At 42.0% G+C, this 17,645-nt stretch overlaps 1 protein-coding gene across 2 annotated transcripts in view; it reads left to right on the forward strand.

The window, feature by feature from the left end:
• LOC124804750 (ubinuclein-1) overlaps window positions 1-17,645 on the forward strand; it is a 353,676-nt gene that overhangs the window by 47,753 nt on the left and 288,278 nt on the right. For both annotated transcript variants that reach the window (XM_047265054.1, XM_047265055.1), the window contains exon 2: window positions 5,924-6,043. In XM_047265054.1, coding sequence (XP_047121010.1) covers window positions 5,924-6,043 — 120 coding nt within the window. The remainder of the gene's footprint in view (window positions 1-5,923; window positions 6,044-17,645) is intronic.

Raw genomic sequence — 17,645 nt, forward strand, 5'->3', positions numbered from 1 at the left:
CTCCCCCCCCCTTTCCTCGCCCTCTCCCCCCCCCTTTCCTCGCCCTCTCCCCCCCCCCTTTCCTCGCCCTCTCCCCCCCTTTCCTCGCCCTCTCCCCCCCCTTTCCTCGCCCTCTCCCCCCCCCCTTTCCTCGCCCTCTCCCCCCCCTTTCCTCGCCCTCTCCCCCCCCCCTTTCCTCGCCCTCTCCCCCCCCTTTCCTCGCCCTCTCCCCCCCCTTTCCTCGCCCTCTCCCCCCCCTTTCCTCGCCCTCTCCCCCCCCTTTCCTCGCCCTCTCCCCCCCCTTTCCTCGCCCTCTCCCCCCCTTTCCTCGCCCTCTCCCCCCCTTTCCTCGCCCTCTCCCCCCCTTTCCTCGCCCTCTCCCCCCCTTTCCTCGCCCTCTCCCCCCCCTTTCCTCGCCCTCTCCCCCCCCTTTCCTCGCCCTCTCCCCCCCCTTTCCTCGCCCTCTCCCCCCCCTTTCCTCGCCCTCTCCCCCCCCTTTCCTCGCCCTCTCCCCCCCCTTTCCTCGCCCTCTCCCCCCCCTTTCCTCGCCCTCTCCCCCCCCTTTCCTCGCCCTCTCCCCCCCTTTCCTCGCCCTCTCCCCCCCCTTTCCTCGCCCTCTCCCCCCCTTTCCTCGCCCTCTCCCCCCCCCTTTCCTCGCCCTCTCCCCCCCCTTTCCTCGCCCTCTCCCCCCCCTTCCTCGCCCTCTCCCCCCCCCTTCCTCGCCCTCTCCCCCCCCTTCCTCGCCCTCGCCCTCCCCCCCCCTTCCTCGCCCTCGCCCTCCCCCCCCCTTCCTCGCCCTCGCCCTCCCCCCCCCCTTCCTCGCCCTCGCCCTCCCCCCCCCTTCCTCGCCCTCGCCCTCCCCCCCCTTCCTCGCCCTCGCCCTCCCCCCCCCTTCCTCGCCCTCGCCCTCCCCCCCCCTTCCTCGCCCTCGCCCTCCCCCCCCCCTTCCTCGCCCTCCCCCCCCTTCCTCGCCCTCCCCCCCTTCCTCGCCCTCTCCCCCCCCCCCTTCCTCGCCCTCTCCCCCCCCCCCCCCCCCTTCCTCGCCCTCTCCCCCCCCCCCCCTTCCTCGCCCTCTCCCCCCCCTCTTCCTCGCCCTCTCCCCCCCCCCTTCCTCCGCCCTCGCCCCCCCTCCCACCCCTTCCTCCGCCCTCGCCCCCCTCCCCCCTTTCCTCGCCCCCCCTCCCGCCCCTTCCTCCGCCCTCGCCCCTGCCTCCTTCCCCCCCCCCCTTACTCGCACTCGCCTCCTTCCCCCCCCCCCCCCTTACTCGCACTCGCCTCCTTCCCCCCCCCCCCCTTACTCGCACTCGCCTCCTTCTCCCCCCCCCCCCTTACTCGCACTCGCCTCCTTCTCCCCCCCCCCCCCTTACTCGCACTCGCCTCCTTCTCCCCCCCCCCCCTTACTCGCACTCGCCTCCCCTTACTGACTCTCTCCCGCCCCTTCTTTTTGTATTCAGCAATCCCAAGGTGCCTCCTGGAAAGCACAGTCCTTAGCTTTCCCTCATGACTTCAAATTTTTCGATATGAATACATGTGTTATCCACTTGTGCCAATGTAGGATTGTTCATGTACTTCCCAAATTTTACATCTATAGTGAATTCATCAATGTAGTGAAGTCATTATTTTTCAGTGCCTTAATTTGATGTGGCTACCACACATTCACCAGATTAAAAAAGATATGTCAGTTGAAACTTGTCATAATCTGCTGCCTCAGTCACACCACCTGGGGCACGGATTGTTCAACCTTCTTGCCTCTGTTCAAAGCACTAGTCTTATCACAACTGGATTATAGTTACCTGGCTTTTGAGTCAATGTGGTCCATTCAACATTAACAGCTGCTGGATTCAGTTCACCATTGCGAGATCCAGTTTGCAACTGGCATCTGTCAGATGAGCCCTGGTGTGGACAGTGTCCCAGTAGAAAACGTGATTTAGCTTCTACGGATTAGTCATCAACAAGTACTGTTAAATTAACCTATCTTCAGGTACCATGAATTCCCACCACAAGGGTGATCCAAGTCCGGCAGGTCCTGGAGTTTCTTCGCTGTCCATCGTTGAACTGACTTACTGAGCTGCCGCATGGGAATTCTTCATTCCTGTTATGTGGGGCCGCTCTCATAGTTTTATATCCACTTGCAGAGCCATACAAATGCCGTCTGATTCTGAAAATATAATGAAGTGGGAAGTAGTTTTATGTGTAAATAATTTTTACACAGGATGCAGTTATGGTGCATTTATTTAAGAAATGATGTAAAATGAAGTTGTTCACACTGATTATAAGCTAACTATTAATGGTTCAAGAGCATGGTCTACTGCATGACTAGATCGTATAACGCAGGACTAGATCATAAGGCATCCTATCAATGACTGCTGACTATGGCACACAGTCTGTAGCTTGAGCATAGTTGGTATAATTTATATAAGATCATACATCTTTGGTTATGCCAAAGTTGTTCATTTATTTATTAATATCAATATTTCCTGGCACTGTAAAATTACTGGAATATAGTATTTATGACCCCTAGACTACTCCTAATGTCTGAGTAGCAAAAGACAAGTTTTGAAAACAAATAGTTATAACAATTACTTGAATCATGTCAGAATAAATGTACTTTCCCTACATGTCTCTTTGCTGATGTCACGAGCGATTTCTGCATCGACACCTCATCCCACTGCCTCTGAAACTGCCATATGGCTCGCTCGTTCCTTACTCCATATGTACTGTAGTGCTGATATATTCACTTCACATATTTGAAATAGCAAAACTGGAAATTAAGTAAAATACTCTCTTATGTGCAAATAAGGGGTATCGTAGAGCCTGGCAGGAACTTTCCATTGGACCAAAGGAAAGAACTACACATTTGTCAGCACCAGGCTTATTTGGATATAGAATTTTGTTGTTCTCTATGTTGAAGGGTATTTCATCTGTATCTTCCATCTTCCATACCTAATGGAATAATTTTGTTATTGTTGGTTCTCTCAAATACTTCAATAGTTCTGAGGTTCCCTGATTCAGAATTTTCAATTTCCTATTGAATTCTTCTCGAGGCTCATCTTCATCTGCTTAATCTTAACTTCCTATAACATTGTCATCAGGTTTCTTTCTCTTGTATACTTTGACTTCTATTCTTTGCTTAGTACTGGTTTGCCACCTGAGCTTTTAATACAGCCGATTTTCTGTTCTCCTGAGGTTTCTTTAATTTCCCTGTAGGAGGCATCCATCTTACCCAGTTATGCATATTTAAGCAACTTCGCATTTCTCCTCTAGCCATTCCTGTTTTACCATTTTGCACTTCCTGCCCTTATCCCTCTCCTCCTTGTGAATGCATGAATGTTTTTTTTTTTTATTTATTTTTATATAGCAGCAACAGTATAATAGTTTAACTCTGCAATGGAATGGGCCTTCAAGAGAAACATAATTAATCGTCCAGAAGTTACGCAGTGATACACAATCGACTTTGTGATGTGTTGTATTCCTCTTTAATCGGTGTAGCTCTGTGAGGCTTCATGCATCATCATTGACTGGGCGCAGCTGAGTACATGTACCCCTTCCCTACTCTCTCATTGCTACTGCTTCTCCCCTTCAGCTTGAAGTTAGTGCTGCCACCATTTCTTGCCACTAATCTAACAGCTGCTTACAGGAGTTGGGGAGGGATGAGGGTTGGCTTGTTTGGATCTGATTCTGATACTTGTAGATGCATTGGCCAGAGACTTGGCTCATGTGGGCATTGGTTGTGTCTGAGTGACGTGTGAATATGTGTATATGTGTGCGTGCATCTGTGTGCACGCGCTCTTCTTTTCAGACAAAACCTATGGCTGGATATTTAGTTGTGAGAGTGTGATTGTCTTTTCTGTGTGCCTGTCTGCAGCTCAGCAATCATCTTTATGGTGAGTTGCTACCTATCCTCATTATCATTGAATCTCAGAGTATTTGAAAAAGTTATCTTTTGCATTGATTGATCACCATGGACTTATTTCATCAACATGCTGTCTGTGGCTTATGACTAGTTGGCGACATGGTTGGATTTCCACAATGGGCCAAAACTGCAGGCCACTTTTGCTGGTATCTGTAGTGGATCGGGCCTGCCAAGTGAATATAGTCTCACCAATCTGCCTGCAGGCCGGGTCTGTTTGTGTGTGGCATAATGCAGTGAATTTTCATGTTTTATCCATGGACCCAGGACTGCGATGCTTCCCAGCAGGCCAGAGGCCATGGGTTATGGATTTCAGGAATTGCGACTCTCTCACCACAAAATGTTGTAGAATGTAGTGTTTTATAGACATTTTGTTTTTTAGAAAGTATGGACAATAAGGAGAAAATAGTCAGTTGCTGTTGATTTGCACGCCATGTGCTCATATATTTCTTGAAAGAAAAATCACAAAATACCTGTAAAATAATGGGTATAACACAATGTGTAATAACCGACAATAATGAAATAGTAGAACCAATATTTTATTGGCACTCACATACAGTGTTGGTTTACACAATTCTTCCCCACCATTTACACTTCTTTCAAGAGGCCTACATTTTTTTTCTGAGGCGATTTCTGGAATCAGTGAAGGTATTTTAAATTTGTCATGCGACTCCGAGGAAATGCCAATTTTTGTCACCAAATGTATTTCGTTTTATTGAAATAAAATAACATCAGTGGTCTTAATGAACCACACATACCATTTGGGTTGCTTTCTCCATCTAGAAACAGTTCATTACAAAAGATGTTAATGTTAGTGCTTAAGATTTTTGCTCCCATCAGGAAACCTCATCTGCTTGCAAGGTTTTTTTTAGATATTTCCTCATTTGCACTATTGTTTCTCGTACGGTAGCTGCAAAGACAGATTGTCGACTTAGCCTTGAGATCTCTAAATTCATCAGGGAAAAATGCTAGAACTTGTTTGGAAATCAGGGAAGTTCACTTGGGGAAACTCTTCTACAGATTGCAAGTGAAATTGTCATCACGTATCATCATGTAAGTTGAAAACTCCTAAATATATTACCATTTAAGAGTTTCGTCAGTATAGTTTGTGAGTGAGTGAGAGAGAGAGAGAGAGAGAGAGAGAGAGAGAGAGAGAGAGAGAGAGAGAGACCGTGTGGCTCAATGCTACCAGGAAGTATCCATTATCCTGAGGTCTCGGCAGTCTTGGAATAATCACATCTGTATTTGTGAAATGGATATTTTAATACTTTAACAAATTCTTATGTACCTGATAATGTTTTGATATGTGATTCTGAGAAATTTTGAAATGTTTACTGTCTTGGTAATGTATTGGAGAGAGTTTAATTTTATTTTTACGTGTTGGATATCTTTGTAATAATAAGTGACTGGGTACAAATTTTATAAAGATATTTGTAAATAGAGTACATATTTAAAGTTTTCCCCCTCATAGCTTTAGATTATGATCCACAACTGCTTTATAGTACTTGTTAATGTGACCAATTTTTCATACATATTGATACACATTTATAAAAATAAACAAACTAGTAGTTCGTTTCTCACAGAGGAGGAGAAATAAGTTAACGAAGGGTAAAAAGGGAAGAGCAAGTTATCAGACCTGAGGATGGGGAAGACCCACCTGTTGTGACAATGAGGGAAGAAAAGTCTTCACAACAGATAACTTGTCTATCTTATGGTTCGAGCTTGTCCTTTTTTTACCCTTCCCTAACCTATCTTTATCACCTCACTGATGAAGGAACTAATAGTTCCAAAAGCTATGATAGTGTACATTTTTGTTACATGCCTATCAGCTGTACTGAAATCTCACTGTCTGTACAGAAGTACTATCCAGCAATTATATTTCATAATTTTATAGTTTTCTTGAGTGAAATTTCCTTTTGGTACAATTAACCAATTGTCATAGCTTACACTCTATTAATACACAATATATGTTCGTTAGGCTGTACTGTTTTTCCCCCTCAAAAGATTAAATTTTCTTTGTTATTTGTTTTGTAGAAGAAAAGGAAGACGAAACTTAAATCTGACTATCAGGTGAATGGAACTAGTCCATTTCCTGATAATGACGATGACGAGGAAGAACTGAAACAGTTGGCAAGAAAGTATGAAGAAAAATATGTAAGTTACTTTCACATTAATATATGTAATATTGGAATGTACAATTAAATATAGATATCTAAGCAGATGTGCACTCTTCAGAACCATATAATATTTCAAAAAATGTTTTGGATACATTTACTAGGTAATGAAATGGATGACAGATTTACTTAATTAGATAGTACAAAAATATTATAAGACAGTTTCTGGAACCAGAGAAATACGTTTTAGCCAAGTTTCAACAATGTGGAAAAACAAATGTAGGTTTTAGTGACTATCTTGCTGGCTAATAAGTGTGATTCAGATAGCTGTTTTCTACGCAAAGTAACAAATTCCCCTTTCTTAAAAGTTCAAAAATTTGGGAAAAATACATTTCATAAGACTCAAAAGGGTAAATCATTAAGAAAGAAACAGGTTGGGGTGGCACTTCACTAAATAAAACACTATACAAAATCAATTCCACAAATACCACCATAAATACATATTAAGAGGGTGAGTCAAATGAAAACCTTAAATATTTTTTTTTTTAAAGATTATTTATTGTGCAGAAGTGGTACAAAGATGTATCACTTTTCAACATAATCTCCCCCAACCTCAATGCAAGTCCTCCAGCACTTACAAAGTGCATAAATTCCTTTAGAAAAAAATTCTTTTGGTAGTCCGTGCAAAGACTCGTGCACCGCGTGGCATACCTCTTCATCAGAACAGAACTTCTTTTCTCCCATTGCGTCTTTGAGTGGTCCAAACACATGGAAATCACTTGGGGCAAGGTCTGGTGAGTATGGTGGATGAGGAAGATACTCAAAGTGCATGTCTGTGATAGGTGCAACTGTTGTATGGGCAGTGTGGGTCCTTGCATTGTCATGTTGCAAAAGGACACTTGCTGACAGCAATCCACGTCGCTTTGATTTGATTGCAGGCCGTAGATGATTTTTTAGGAGACCTGTGTATTATGCACTGGTGACAGTGGCCCTCTAGGCATGTAATGCTCCAAAATGACGCCTTTTTCATCCCAAAAGAGTGGCAGCATATCCTTCCCTGCTGGTGGTTCAATTTGAAACTTCTTTGGTTTTGGTGATGAGGAATGGTGCCAGTCCTTGCTCGCTCTCTTCGTTTCCGGTTGGTGGAAGTGAACCCAGGTTTCGTCCCCAGTAACGATTCTTGCAAGGAAGCCATCACCTTCTCGTTCAAAGCACCGAAAAAGTTCTTCACAAGCATCAACACGTTGTTATCTCATTTCAGGAGTCAGCTGCCGTGGCACCCATCTTGCAGACACTTTGTGAAACTGGAGCATATCATACACAATGTGGTGTACTGACCCACGACTAATCTGTATACGTGCTGCAATGTCATTCAGTGTCACTCGGCAGTTTTCCTTCACTATGGCTTCAACTGCTGCAATGTTCTGTGGAGTCACAACTCGTGCCTGATCTGGAGGAGGAACGTCTTCCAATGAAGTTACACCATTTGCTAACTTCCTACTCCATTTATAGACTTGCTGCTGTGACAAACATGTACCACCGTACTGAACTTTCATTCGTCGATGAATTTCAATATATTTCACACCTTCACTATGCAAAAACCGAATAACAGAACGCTGTTCTTCCCTTGTGCAAGTCGCATGTGGGGCAGCCATCTTTATACAGATACTGCGATGGTATGTGTGCATCTGCACTATGCTGCCACCTACAGGCCATTCTGCACAGTGTTTGTAGCGCGCTTACCAACTTACAGGATTTTAGGTTTTCATTTGACTCACCCTCGTATATAAATTGTCAGTGATACATAAATTATAAAATTATTTACAGGCCAACGTTATACATAGCAATCAACACCCCTCATTCTAGAGGGAGATGTTACAGGATTTGATGTAGCAGATTAATTGGTTATTAATAGGGTGAGGTGTTTGTAGGCCGTTCAGGATTTTTCTTTTGGCTCTATTTGAGCTTCATGTATACACCAGTCTACTCAGCTGTTGGGCTTCCTTCAAATTTTTTAAAATATATTTTTCCTTTCTTCCTTTTGCTGTCCTCTCCCCCAAGTTGCATTAATTGTGCCATCGCCCCCTCCCCCACCCCCCACCCCCACTTTCTTAAGCAAGTGAGAGGCCTTAAAATGTACTTTGATTCATTGGTTGAGGGTTCTAAACCATAAAATTACATAGAGATAGACTTTATACATACCACTCAGCACCTGCCCCAAAAGTACACTACATATACACAGATGGGGGGGGGGGGGGGGGGGGGGGAGGATTGTGACACCAAACAGGAGTCATGCGACATAAACGAGAGTTGGTAGGCATGTTAGTACAACTGAAAGATGATGTCTATTCAGATTTCATGCCAATCGCATACCGGTGGCGTTAGTAGTGCCATTATGAGGATACAAATCAGGTTTGCTTTAAATACACACTGTAACAGTCATGAGCATTAGTTACCTCAGAGATTGGACCTGATGAGTTGATATTAATCAAGAATGCCTTTAAGGTGACAAAGATGCCATTATCAAAACCTCACATAGTTTGAATGAGACCATGTGATAGGACTACGAGAAGCTGGAATTTTCTTCTTAGATACTGCAGAAAGTCTTGGAAGGAATATACCCACTGTACATGACTGCTGGCAGTGGTGGTCATGAGAATGTACTGTTTCAAGATGACTGCACCCCGGACAGCCACATGGCACTGTCGAGAAACTGCTGTGTTCAGCGTATGGCTCTGGTGCATCATACTGTGTCTGTATCAGCAATTTGAGCACTGGTTGGCACCACAGTGACACAACAAACTATTACAAATAATTACTTCAGGGACAGCTCCGAGATAGCCTTGTAGCATGCATTCCACTGACCCAAAACCACCTCCGTTTGCAACTACTGTGGTGTCAAATGAGAGCTCATTGGAGAGCATTGTGGAGGTCTGTTGTGTTTTCTGATGAAAGCTGGTTCTCCGTGGTGCTAGTGATTAACATGTGCTAAGAGGAGACAAGTTGAGGGCCTGCAGCCAACCTATCTGGATGCTGACACACTGGACCTACACCTGGACTTATTGTCTGCAGTGCTATTTCATATGACAGCTGGAGCACTCTTGTGCTTATTCCACACACCTTGACTGAAAATTTGTACATCAATCCACTGATTCGACCTATTGTGCTGCCAACCATGAAAACCATTCCAGGGGTGTTTTCCAACATGATAACATTCACCCTCATACGTCTCCAGTTGAGCACATGTGAGACACTATCGGACAAAAACTCCAGCATCATCCACAAACAACACTGGCCAGCTAAGTGCAACAAGGACGTAACTCCATCCCAGAAACTGACATCTGGCACCTGTACAACACAATGCATGCACGTTTGCATGCTTGCTTTCAACATTCTGGTGGTTACACTGGTTGTTAAAGTACCAGCATTCCACATTTGTTATGGCTTATCTCGTGCTTGCATTAACCTGTGCTCTTGCAATGTTGCTCACTCTATTTTACCAAGACAAATATACTCCCAAATTTCTTCATTTTCTGGTTTTGCCATTTTTTGCAGCAGTGTAGCAGTTGTTGTTTTGGACAAATAACAATGGTAGTAGGTACCAATCATATAAAGTTTAAGTTTTCTAAACGTGTATAAAACTGGTCATTATGTGATACAATATTTTATTTTGAAATGTCTTTGTCCAACTAATATTATAGCTGAGGTCTCTTCTCTGGCAAAGTCTGCTCCTTAGTTTACAACAGAGTTTAAATGAAGCCTCACAAGCCATTAAGACAAATATCACAGTGGTTGACCAAATGAGGTGATCATGCTAGAAATTGTGAAGAAAATCAACAAAATGGTGATTGACTGAAAATGTGCTAGCTAGGCATTTCAAAACATGCTGTGTAATGCTTTGGGCATGAGAAAACTGTATGCAAGACGGATCCCACTTTTACTCACAGTGGAACAGAAACAGCATCTTGTTTGAGTGTTTGGTGATGTTTTGCTGCAATAAAACAAAGTTTTATGTTGTTTCGTAACCATGGTTGAAACATGGGTGTATCACTTCACTTCTGAGACAAAGGAACAACCAAAATAGTGGGCTGGGAGGGGAGAATAGACTCCAAAGAAGATTAAGGAAATTTCATCTGCAGGCAAGGTCATGGCGCCAGTTTTTTGTGATATGTCTGAGATAATTGACAGTCATCAAGAAAGAAAAGCAGAGTATTATGCGAACTTCCTGCAGCACTTGGGTGATGAAATCAAGCAAAAAGGCCGCATTTAGCAAAAAAGGAAATCTTATCATGACAGTGCATCAGTTCACACATCTACTATCGCCGTGGGAAATCAAGGCATTTAAGTTCGAATTGTTTCCTCATGCACCCTGTTCCCCACATTCAACCCCCTTCTGCCTATTTTCTTTTTCTAAACTGGAAGAAATGACATAGTGGTAAATGATACGTCAAAAATTAAGATGCGGAGTCTGCAGTTGATGACTACTTTACAGAGCTAGACTGTTCTCACTATAAACAGGGTGTCTAAGCTGTTGAATATCACTGAGAAAAAGTAATGAGCTGAAAGGAGACTATGTAGAGAAATAAAGATGTTTTTCCCAGTGTTTTGTGTGTTCTTTGTGTGACAGAGTACTTGGGGGACAGCCCTCATATTTGAAGGATGTGTGGCAACCATCCTTTTCATAATAGTGCTGAATAACAAACTAGAAATAACTTTATCTGTGTTATTCGGTGATGGTTGCACAAAGAAAAACTCAGTGGAGAAAAATAATAAATTATGAGACAGAATTCTTGATGTGTACTTACATTCAGGAGGCAAATTGTGGACATACAGAAGTAAAATAATCCAGCTACCTAACTTTAGTAACTAATTATTCATTTGTTAGGAGCAGAGAGGGATATGTAGTGGAAGGTTAAAGAGAGACACTCATCCCACTAAAATTCTGAATGAAAAAATGAATTATCAAACACCTATTTTCCAGCGCATGACAAGCTGTTGTAGTTCTTGCATGTCTTGATATTCTGGCAGTCCGTTTGTTTTCTGTCCTTTGCTCCACACACCTCATGTCTCGTTTGCGGGATGCACATCTTCTTGGCTCGGTTTTGATAAGCTAATTGTGCATTTTGGCATGTTTCATGTCTCAGCTTGCAGTTTTCTGTTAATTTTGTTATGTGGTATATAAGCTGTAAACACACATTTGAGAGCTGACATTTATGATTTTAATTTATATTTTACTGTGGACCCATTTTTATGCTCTAGCTCTTTTTTAATCGTATTTTTAACTCATCCTGTTTTGGCTGTGTATCTCTTATCTGGCTTCGTAACATGCTATTGTAAGCTGTGCTTGCAGTTGGTAACACCTAGCAGCCAAGTCCCATAGGCTGTTTGTACTACAGCTGATGCCAATCACGGCTATAAATTTTAATTGCTTCTTTGACTAAGTTTAAGGAGATGGTGTTTTATTTAGATGCATCTCAAATCATGTAAATAAACACTACTACTTATACTGTTGTAACATTTTGTAGTGCTCTTACTCACAAATATGCACTTTTTTTGGGCAATCTGATGATTATCATAACAGTCGAAATGGGCTGTTGAACTGAATAAACAAATTTGCAATCAAAGACTTCTTTGGTTTTCGTGTACTCTCAAACATTGAATCACTGTTACCTTCAAGGTGACCATGTGACCCCTCTTCAGGGAGGACACCCAGACTCCCAAGGCAAGACTCGCCCACCAGTGGTGAGGACGAGGGTATACATCGAAACTCGCTGGCAGATTAAAACTGTGTGTTGTACAGGAACTGTAACCTGAAACCTTTGTTGTCCACTGGCAAGTGCTCTACTGATTGAGCTATTCAAGCACAATTCACAACCTGCTCTGGCAGCTTTACTTCCACCACTATTTCATCACCTACCTTCTATACTTCACAGAAGTTCTCGTGCATGTCTTGCAGAACTAGCATTTCTAGAAGAAAGGATATTGCTACAGCCCGAAAGTCTGTTTCCAGCCACAGGTCCCAGATCAAAGTCCCAGTCGAGCATACAATTTTAATGTACCAGGAAGTATCAAATCGACACACACTCCGCTGCAGAGTAAAAATCCATTCTGAAGAGGGTAGACGTCATTATCTACCTTTGTCCTCGCCACAGGTAGATCCCTCTTATCCTGGGGTCTGAGTGACCAGCCCTTCGTTTTAAACCTTCAACACATTCCCTTTGTCTTCTCCAACAAAGGAACTACTAATTCTGAAAACTGATAGCGTGCCCCTTCTACTATTTTCTTTTTTTTGTGTGTGTGTGTGTGTGTGTGTGTGTGTGTGTGTGTGTGTGTGTGTGTGTGTGTGTGTGTGTATACACGCTGGTCTGCACATTTACCTCCTGAAGGTAATCATTGGCCAGTAGTTTTGTCTCATAATTTATTAAAGTGATTGTGGTTCTGTTATGACCACTGTTGCTCATGTACGGAATGTACAAATCACACACACTTAAAAATCAAAATTCACTTTGGATTAATTAACTCCTACCAGTGATTAGAACATTGTGCAGTATTTGCTGTAACCATAATAGCCACATCCGGGCTGGAAACATGGGAATGACTGTAATTTGTTTCGTGTGTAACATTTGTTGTGATGCCAAAAGTTGTTGAGGTTTGAGAATGAGGCTATGTTTAATTTGTCTTTCACCACTGCACATAAATCTTATGTGACAGGCTCTACAACACCACAAACAGCACTACACAGTATTCAGTTTTAATGATCTACGTATCTCAGTGGTTATAGCAGCAGCAGCAGTTAAGTGATGGAACATGAATGGAGCATATTGGTTCGTCCCAACAACACTTCACATCCTAATAATACTTCAGGTAAAATAATTACAGGCATACCAACTGTGCCTTTTAACTATGTCCCATTAGTCTGAGGAGTGGCTTAAGTCACTAAGGAAAGTGTTGTAGCATATTGGTGTAGATTAGCAGGATGAAAGGGTGGAATCAACTGATTGGGTTCAGTTAACATTTGAACACTTGGGCCAAAAGGAAAGTGCATTATTACTTGAAAAATAAAATCAGTCCTAATAATTAAAATCACATGGCCAACAAAGTGTTTTTAACACTCAGTAAAATACTCGAGCATTTAGCACCACAAGAATTTAAGCCTAAGCATGAATGACCAGTTGACAAGTACCTCCAATTATTACTCAGTTTAAAACTAAAGTATTTAAAAAACACTCTGAAAGGTGACTGTTAGCCACTTTCATATTGATTGACAAAGTGTATCATCTGTACCTTGCACTCTTGATGCTGTATTGAATCTGCCATGTGAATTTCTGGATGGAGAAGATGACACCAAAAGCATCCTGGAAGGAAGATGGGACATGTGAGTGTTTTATTGCAGCTAATGTCCTTCATTCCTCACACCATATGCTACTGCAGTTCAGTGATTGTGTGAAAAGGTAGAATTTAACAGATTGTGGCGGCAGAGAAAGGAAAAACACAGTAAGGGTGGGAATGATAATTTGGTTTTCAGATGGTAATGAAGACTTCTCCCACATCAAAAATTGTTAATTTGAACGTGACAGAGATGCACGTTGCATGAAGAAGGAGGCTAACTTTAACGAAAATCTCTTCCCTCCACCCGAGTTGTTTTGGGTGTGAGAGGGGGGGCTTTTAGATGAGGGAGATAACAAAATGTACGACCCTCAAGGAGATAATTAATGATGTGTTCAAATTCTGATGAACATTTCTCCCTACCACCAAGCAGAAAGAGCTAGTTTTGGACTTGAGGGAGGAACACAGGACAGGAAGGAGTAGAGAAAGACATTTCCTGCATGGACCTTGGTTGGTATCTTTCATCCACCGGTTGTCTCTTCTCTTCCCCTCTACCTGTGGCCAAGGGCCATTCTGGAAAAGACAAGGAAGTTGAAGTGTGAAAGAGACTGAGGGATGCAGAATTGTAAGCCTTGTAATGATTGAGTGTTTCAAAGTGTAACGAGTTTTACCCTCTACATTTGGATGCAGAAGTAACATCACAAAAGGGTGAGGGGAAAATGCAAATTAATGCAGGTGAGTAGGAAACGCACACTTGTAATGTTTGGATACAGGATTAGTAGTGCACTGCTTGACCGGTTAAATATCTGAGTGAGTGTAACGTAGCAGAGTGATGTGAAATGGAACAAGCATGTGAGAATTCTGGTATGAAAGGTGAATGGTGAATTCGGTTTATTGGGAGGATTCTAGGAAAGTGTGGTTCATCTGTAAGGATGTGGATTGTGAAGGAGAGAGCTAAATATAGATTCAGATGAGGATAGAAAATTTTTTGTGACATATGGGAAAGATAAGTGGTCTGTTTCAGATGTTTTTTGAATTTTGTGTCCCCCTCTTCTAAATACCACAAAATGACCTGTTTCTCAGACAGATGGAGAGTAGCTTTTACATTTAGTGTGCAGCAACTATGGAGTCCTGATAAGCACCCAGCACAGTGGGCTCAGTATGACGGCAGATGGCTGTGGTGAGTGTGCCTTCGTGAGTGAATAAAGTCCTCCTTGGTTCTCTGGAGTCTGTATTTAGGCCATGTTAGATCATATTCTGTTACTTTAGAATTTTGCTCACTTGTTTCAGTCAAATCCTGGACATGATCGGGGCTGTTCTTATATATGATGATGGATTAAAAAGAATCACCACTAGATGACTGTTCTTGGCGCACAGTATTCTTTGCACACTCTGTCACCAGTGTATGAAATAGTAGTCAGTAGCTAGCAGAAAAGCATGATTCTCAGGTGTGGCTGCAAGTTATATGAGAGAACCACAATTTTTTCCTCTCATAAGGAACAATCTTGAGGATTCCTCCCTCATGAGTGTAATCCCATACCTTTACAGAATTAATGTGTTAAAGTGTGTAGCTGTACAGAACAAATGAACATCATGTATGTCCAAATCTGTGAAACGTTTTAAATATACTCTGTCTGCACACAGTCTGCAAATGGTAAATATAGTTCACATCACGTAGGAAGGCGGCCCAATTTTTTTCGGTTGTGCACACCCCCATCCATTAACTGCTAGTAACCAATAAGAGTCATTCTCTGAGCGGCTAGCCACGAGTTTGCGAGAATCTCTCCCCCGCATGCTATGCTGTTCGCGACAAAGCAATTTCATTCACAGAGCGACTGAATAATTCGTTCAGTTGTCGAATTTACTTGCATGTAGCAGTATAGCTGTGAATGTATATCTATAAATGTTTTAGTGTGAGTACTAATAAGTATGCCATGTGACAGTAATACAAACGAAGTTCCTTGCAAACAATTGCTAATGAAATTGCACGCCTCTGGAGTATTGTCTCAGCTGTGTGACTGGATTAGTGATATCCTGTCAGAAAGGTCACTATAAGTAGGAACTGATGGAAAATCGTTGAGTAAAATAGAAGTGATATCTGACGTTCCCCAAGTCGTTTTTATAGGCGCACTGCTGTTCCTGATCTACATACATGATTTAGAAAATAATCTGAGAGCCCTCAGATTGTTTGCAAATCATGCTGTGATTTACCACCTTATGAAGTCATCTACGATCAAAAACACATTACAAAATGATGTAGACAAGATACCTGTATGGCGTGAAAAGTGACAGTAGACTCTAAATAATGAAAAGTGTGAATTAATCCACATGAATACTAAAAAGAATCCGCTAAATTTCAGTTACAGGAGAAAACACAAAAATATATAAATTCAACTAAATACTTTGTGAGTATTGTTATGAATAACTTAAAATGGAATCAATACACAGATAATGTTGGGAGAGCAAACCAGAGACTGCAGTTTATTGGCAGAACACTTAGAAAATATAACAGGTCTACTAAAAAGACTACTTAAAAGCAGCTCACCCCCATCTGGAATATTGCAGTCTGTTGTGGGATCCACATAAGATAGAATTGACAGAGGACGTCAAAAAAGTTCAAAGAAAGGCAACTTGTTTTGTATTATCACGAAATGGGGGAGAGAGTTCCACAGATATGATAGCGAATTTGGGTGGCAATCATCAAAACAAGGCATATTTTTGTTGCGACAGGATCTTGTCATAAAATTTCAATCACCAACTTTCTCCTTGGAATGTGAAAAATTTTGTTTGTGCCTCCCTACTTAGGGAGGAATGAACATCATACTAAAACAGCTTGTTGCAGTTATGCATGAGCAAATTGAATTTAAGTGTAGCACTTCATCAATCCAAAGAATTTTAAGACGTTGGTTTCAAATATGTTAAGAAGAGAGTTTTTAATTGAAAGAAGAGACGTAGGTGCAGCGTGAACCACATCTGTTTTAAAGACAATGATATAAGAAAAGGGTGTAGTTCTGAAGTGTGCTATCTTGACAAAACATGGGCGAATCAGAATCATTCCACGAACACTGCTGGAAAATGAGGGATGGTGGTACTGGCGGTTGTAAAATTCCTCTAGAGAAATGTTCTCGGATAATTATTCCACATGCTGACTCATCTTCTTGTTTTGTTGCTGAGAGTAAACTTGTATTTAAGTGCAAGAAAAACAGCAGTGACTATCATTCTTTCATACCTTGGCTCATTGTAATTACCATGCCAATAACCATTCAGCTGTTACAGCACTGAGAACATGGATAGTGTGCTTTGTCTGAAAAATAAAAATATTCCGGACATTGTAAATCTGACTCCTGCTGAACTTCTGCAGCTCGTTAATTTATAGAAGTCACACGATAGAACGTACAAACTTGACTTCCTCGCATGTGAATGTGGTCACTCAGTTTTGCGTTTTCCCTTATATCACTTTCAGTATAATCTGATAGAATTAATGTGGATGCAGGAAAAAGTGGGGTAAAAAACAAAATGTTCCAACAGACACTGAAACACTTGCACACGAAACAATAGACATCCCCTTTCAGTGTGGGCACAGCGTGTGTGGTATGCTGAAAAGCTTCAGAAAGAAAACTGTGAGTGATGATGGATATAAGCCATAAACTGTCATCCTAAATTTAGAATCAAGTGGTTCGGACATGGACTCGGATAGCAGTGACGATAGTATTGCGGTATAGCCTTTGGAAGAAAGTAAAGTAATGTTATTTCTTGGTTTTACAGACACACTATTTAAAAAAATGTTTTTGTCAGTATATCAATTACATATACAGTATTTGAGAACTTCCTAGCCTTTATTCATCACAAATTTGTAGCTTATGGTATATTGAGACTACAGTGGTCAACACATTGCTAGTTCCCAGTGTGTTGTATGCTCTAGGGACTCGTGCTGGATAAATTTTTAAAAAACTCCAATATTTCGACAAGTGAACCTTTGCCATTTTCAAGGCATGAATTAGAAAATCACTTAAAATGGAAGGGAGGGTTATCTGCCGAGATATTGGTGGTTTTCAATGTTATCAGTAAGCATTCCCTCGAGTTATTCGCAGAAGATGGTCAATTGTTTGCTTATTCAGTGGATCATAAATGTGATCTCTCAAGCAATGCCAAAAGAGTTATTTTATACTCATAATTCCTGTTACACAGAAAAATATAACATACTGACAGTTTTTGCACTAGTCTTTGCTATCAATAATTCTCCCGGGGTTCATAATGCTAAAATCTAAAATTGCTATAGTATGCTGTCAGGCCCCTTAAACAAACAGCATATGTAA

Source organism: Schistocerca piceifrons, chromosome 7 (assembly GCF_021461385.2).
Source record: "Schistocerca piceifrons isolate TAMUIC-IGC-003096 chromosome 7, iqSchPice1.1, whole genome shotgun sequence".
Classification (NCBI taxonomy): Eukaryota; Metazoa; Arthropoda; class Insecta; order Orthoptera; family Acrididae; genus Schistocerca; species Schistocerca piceifrons.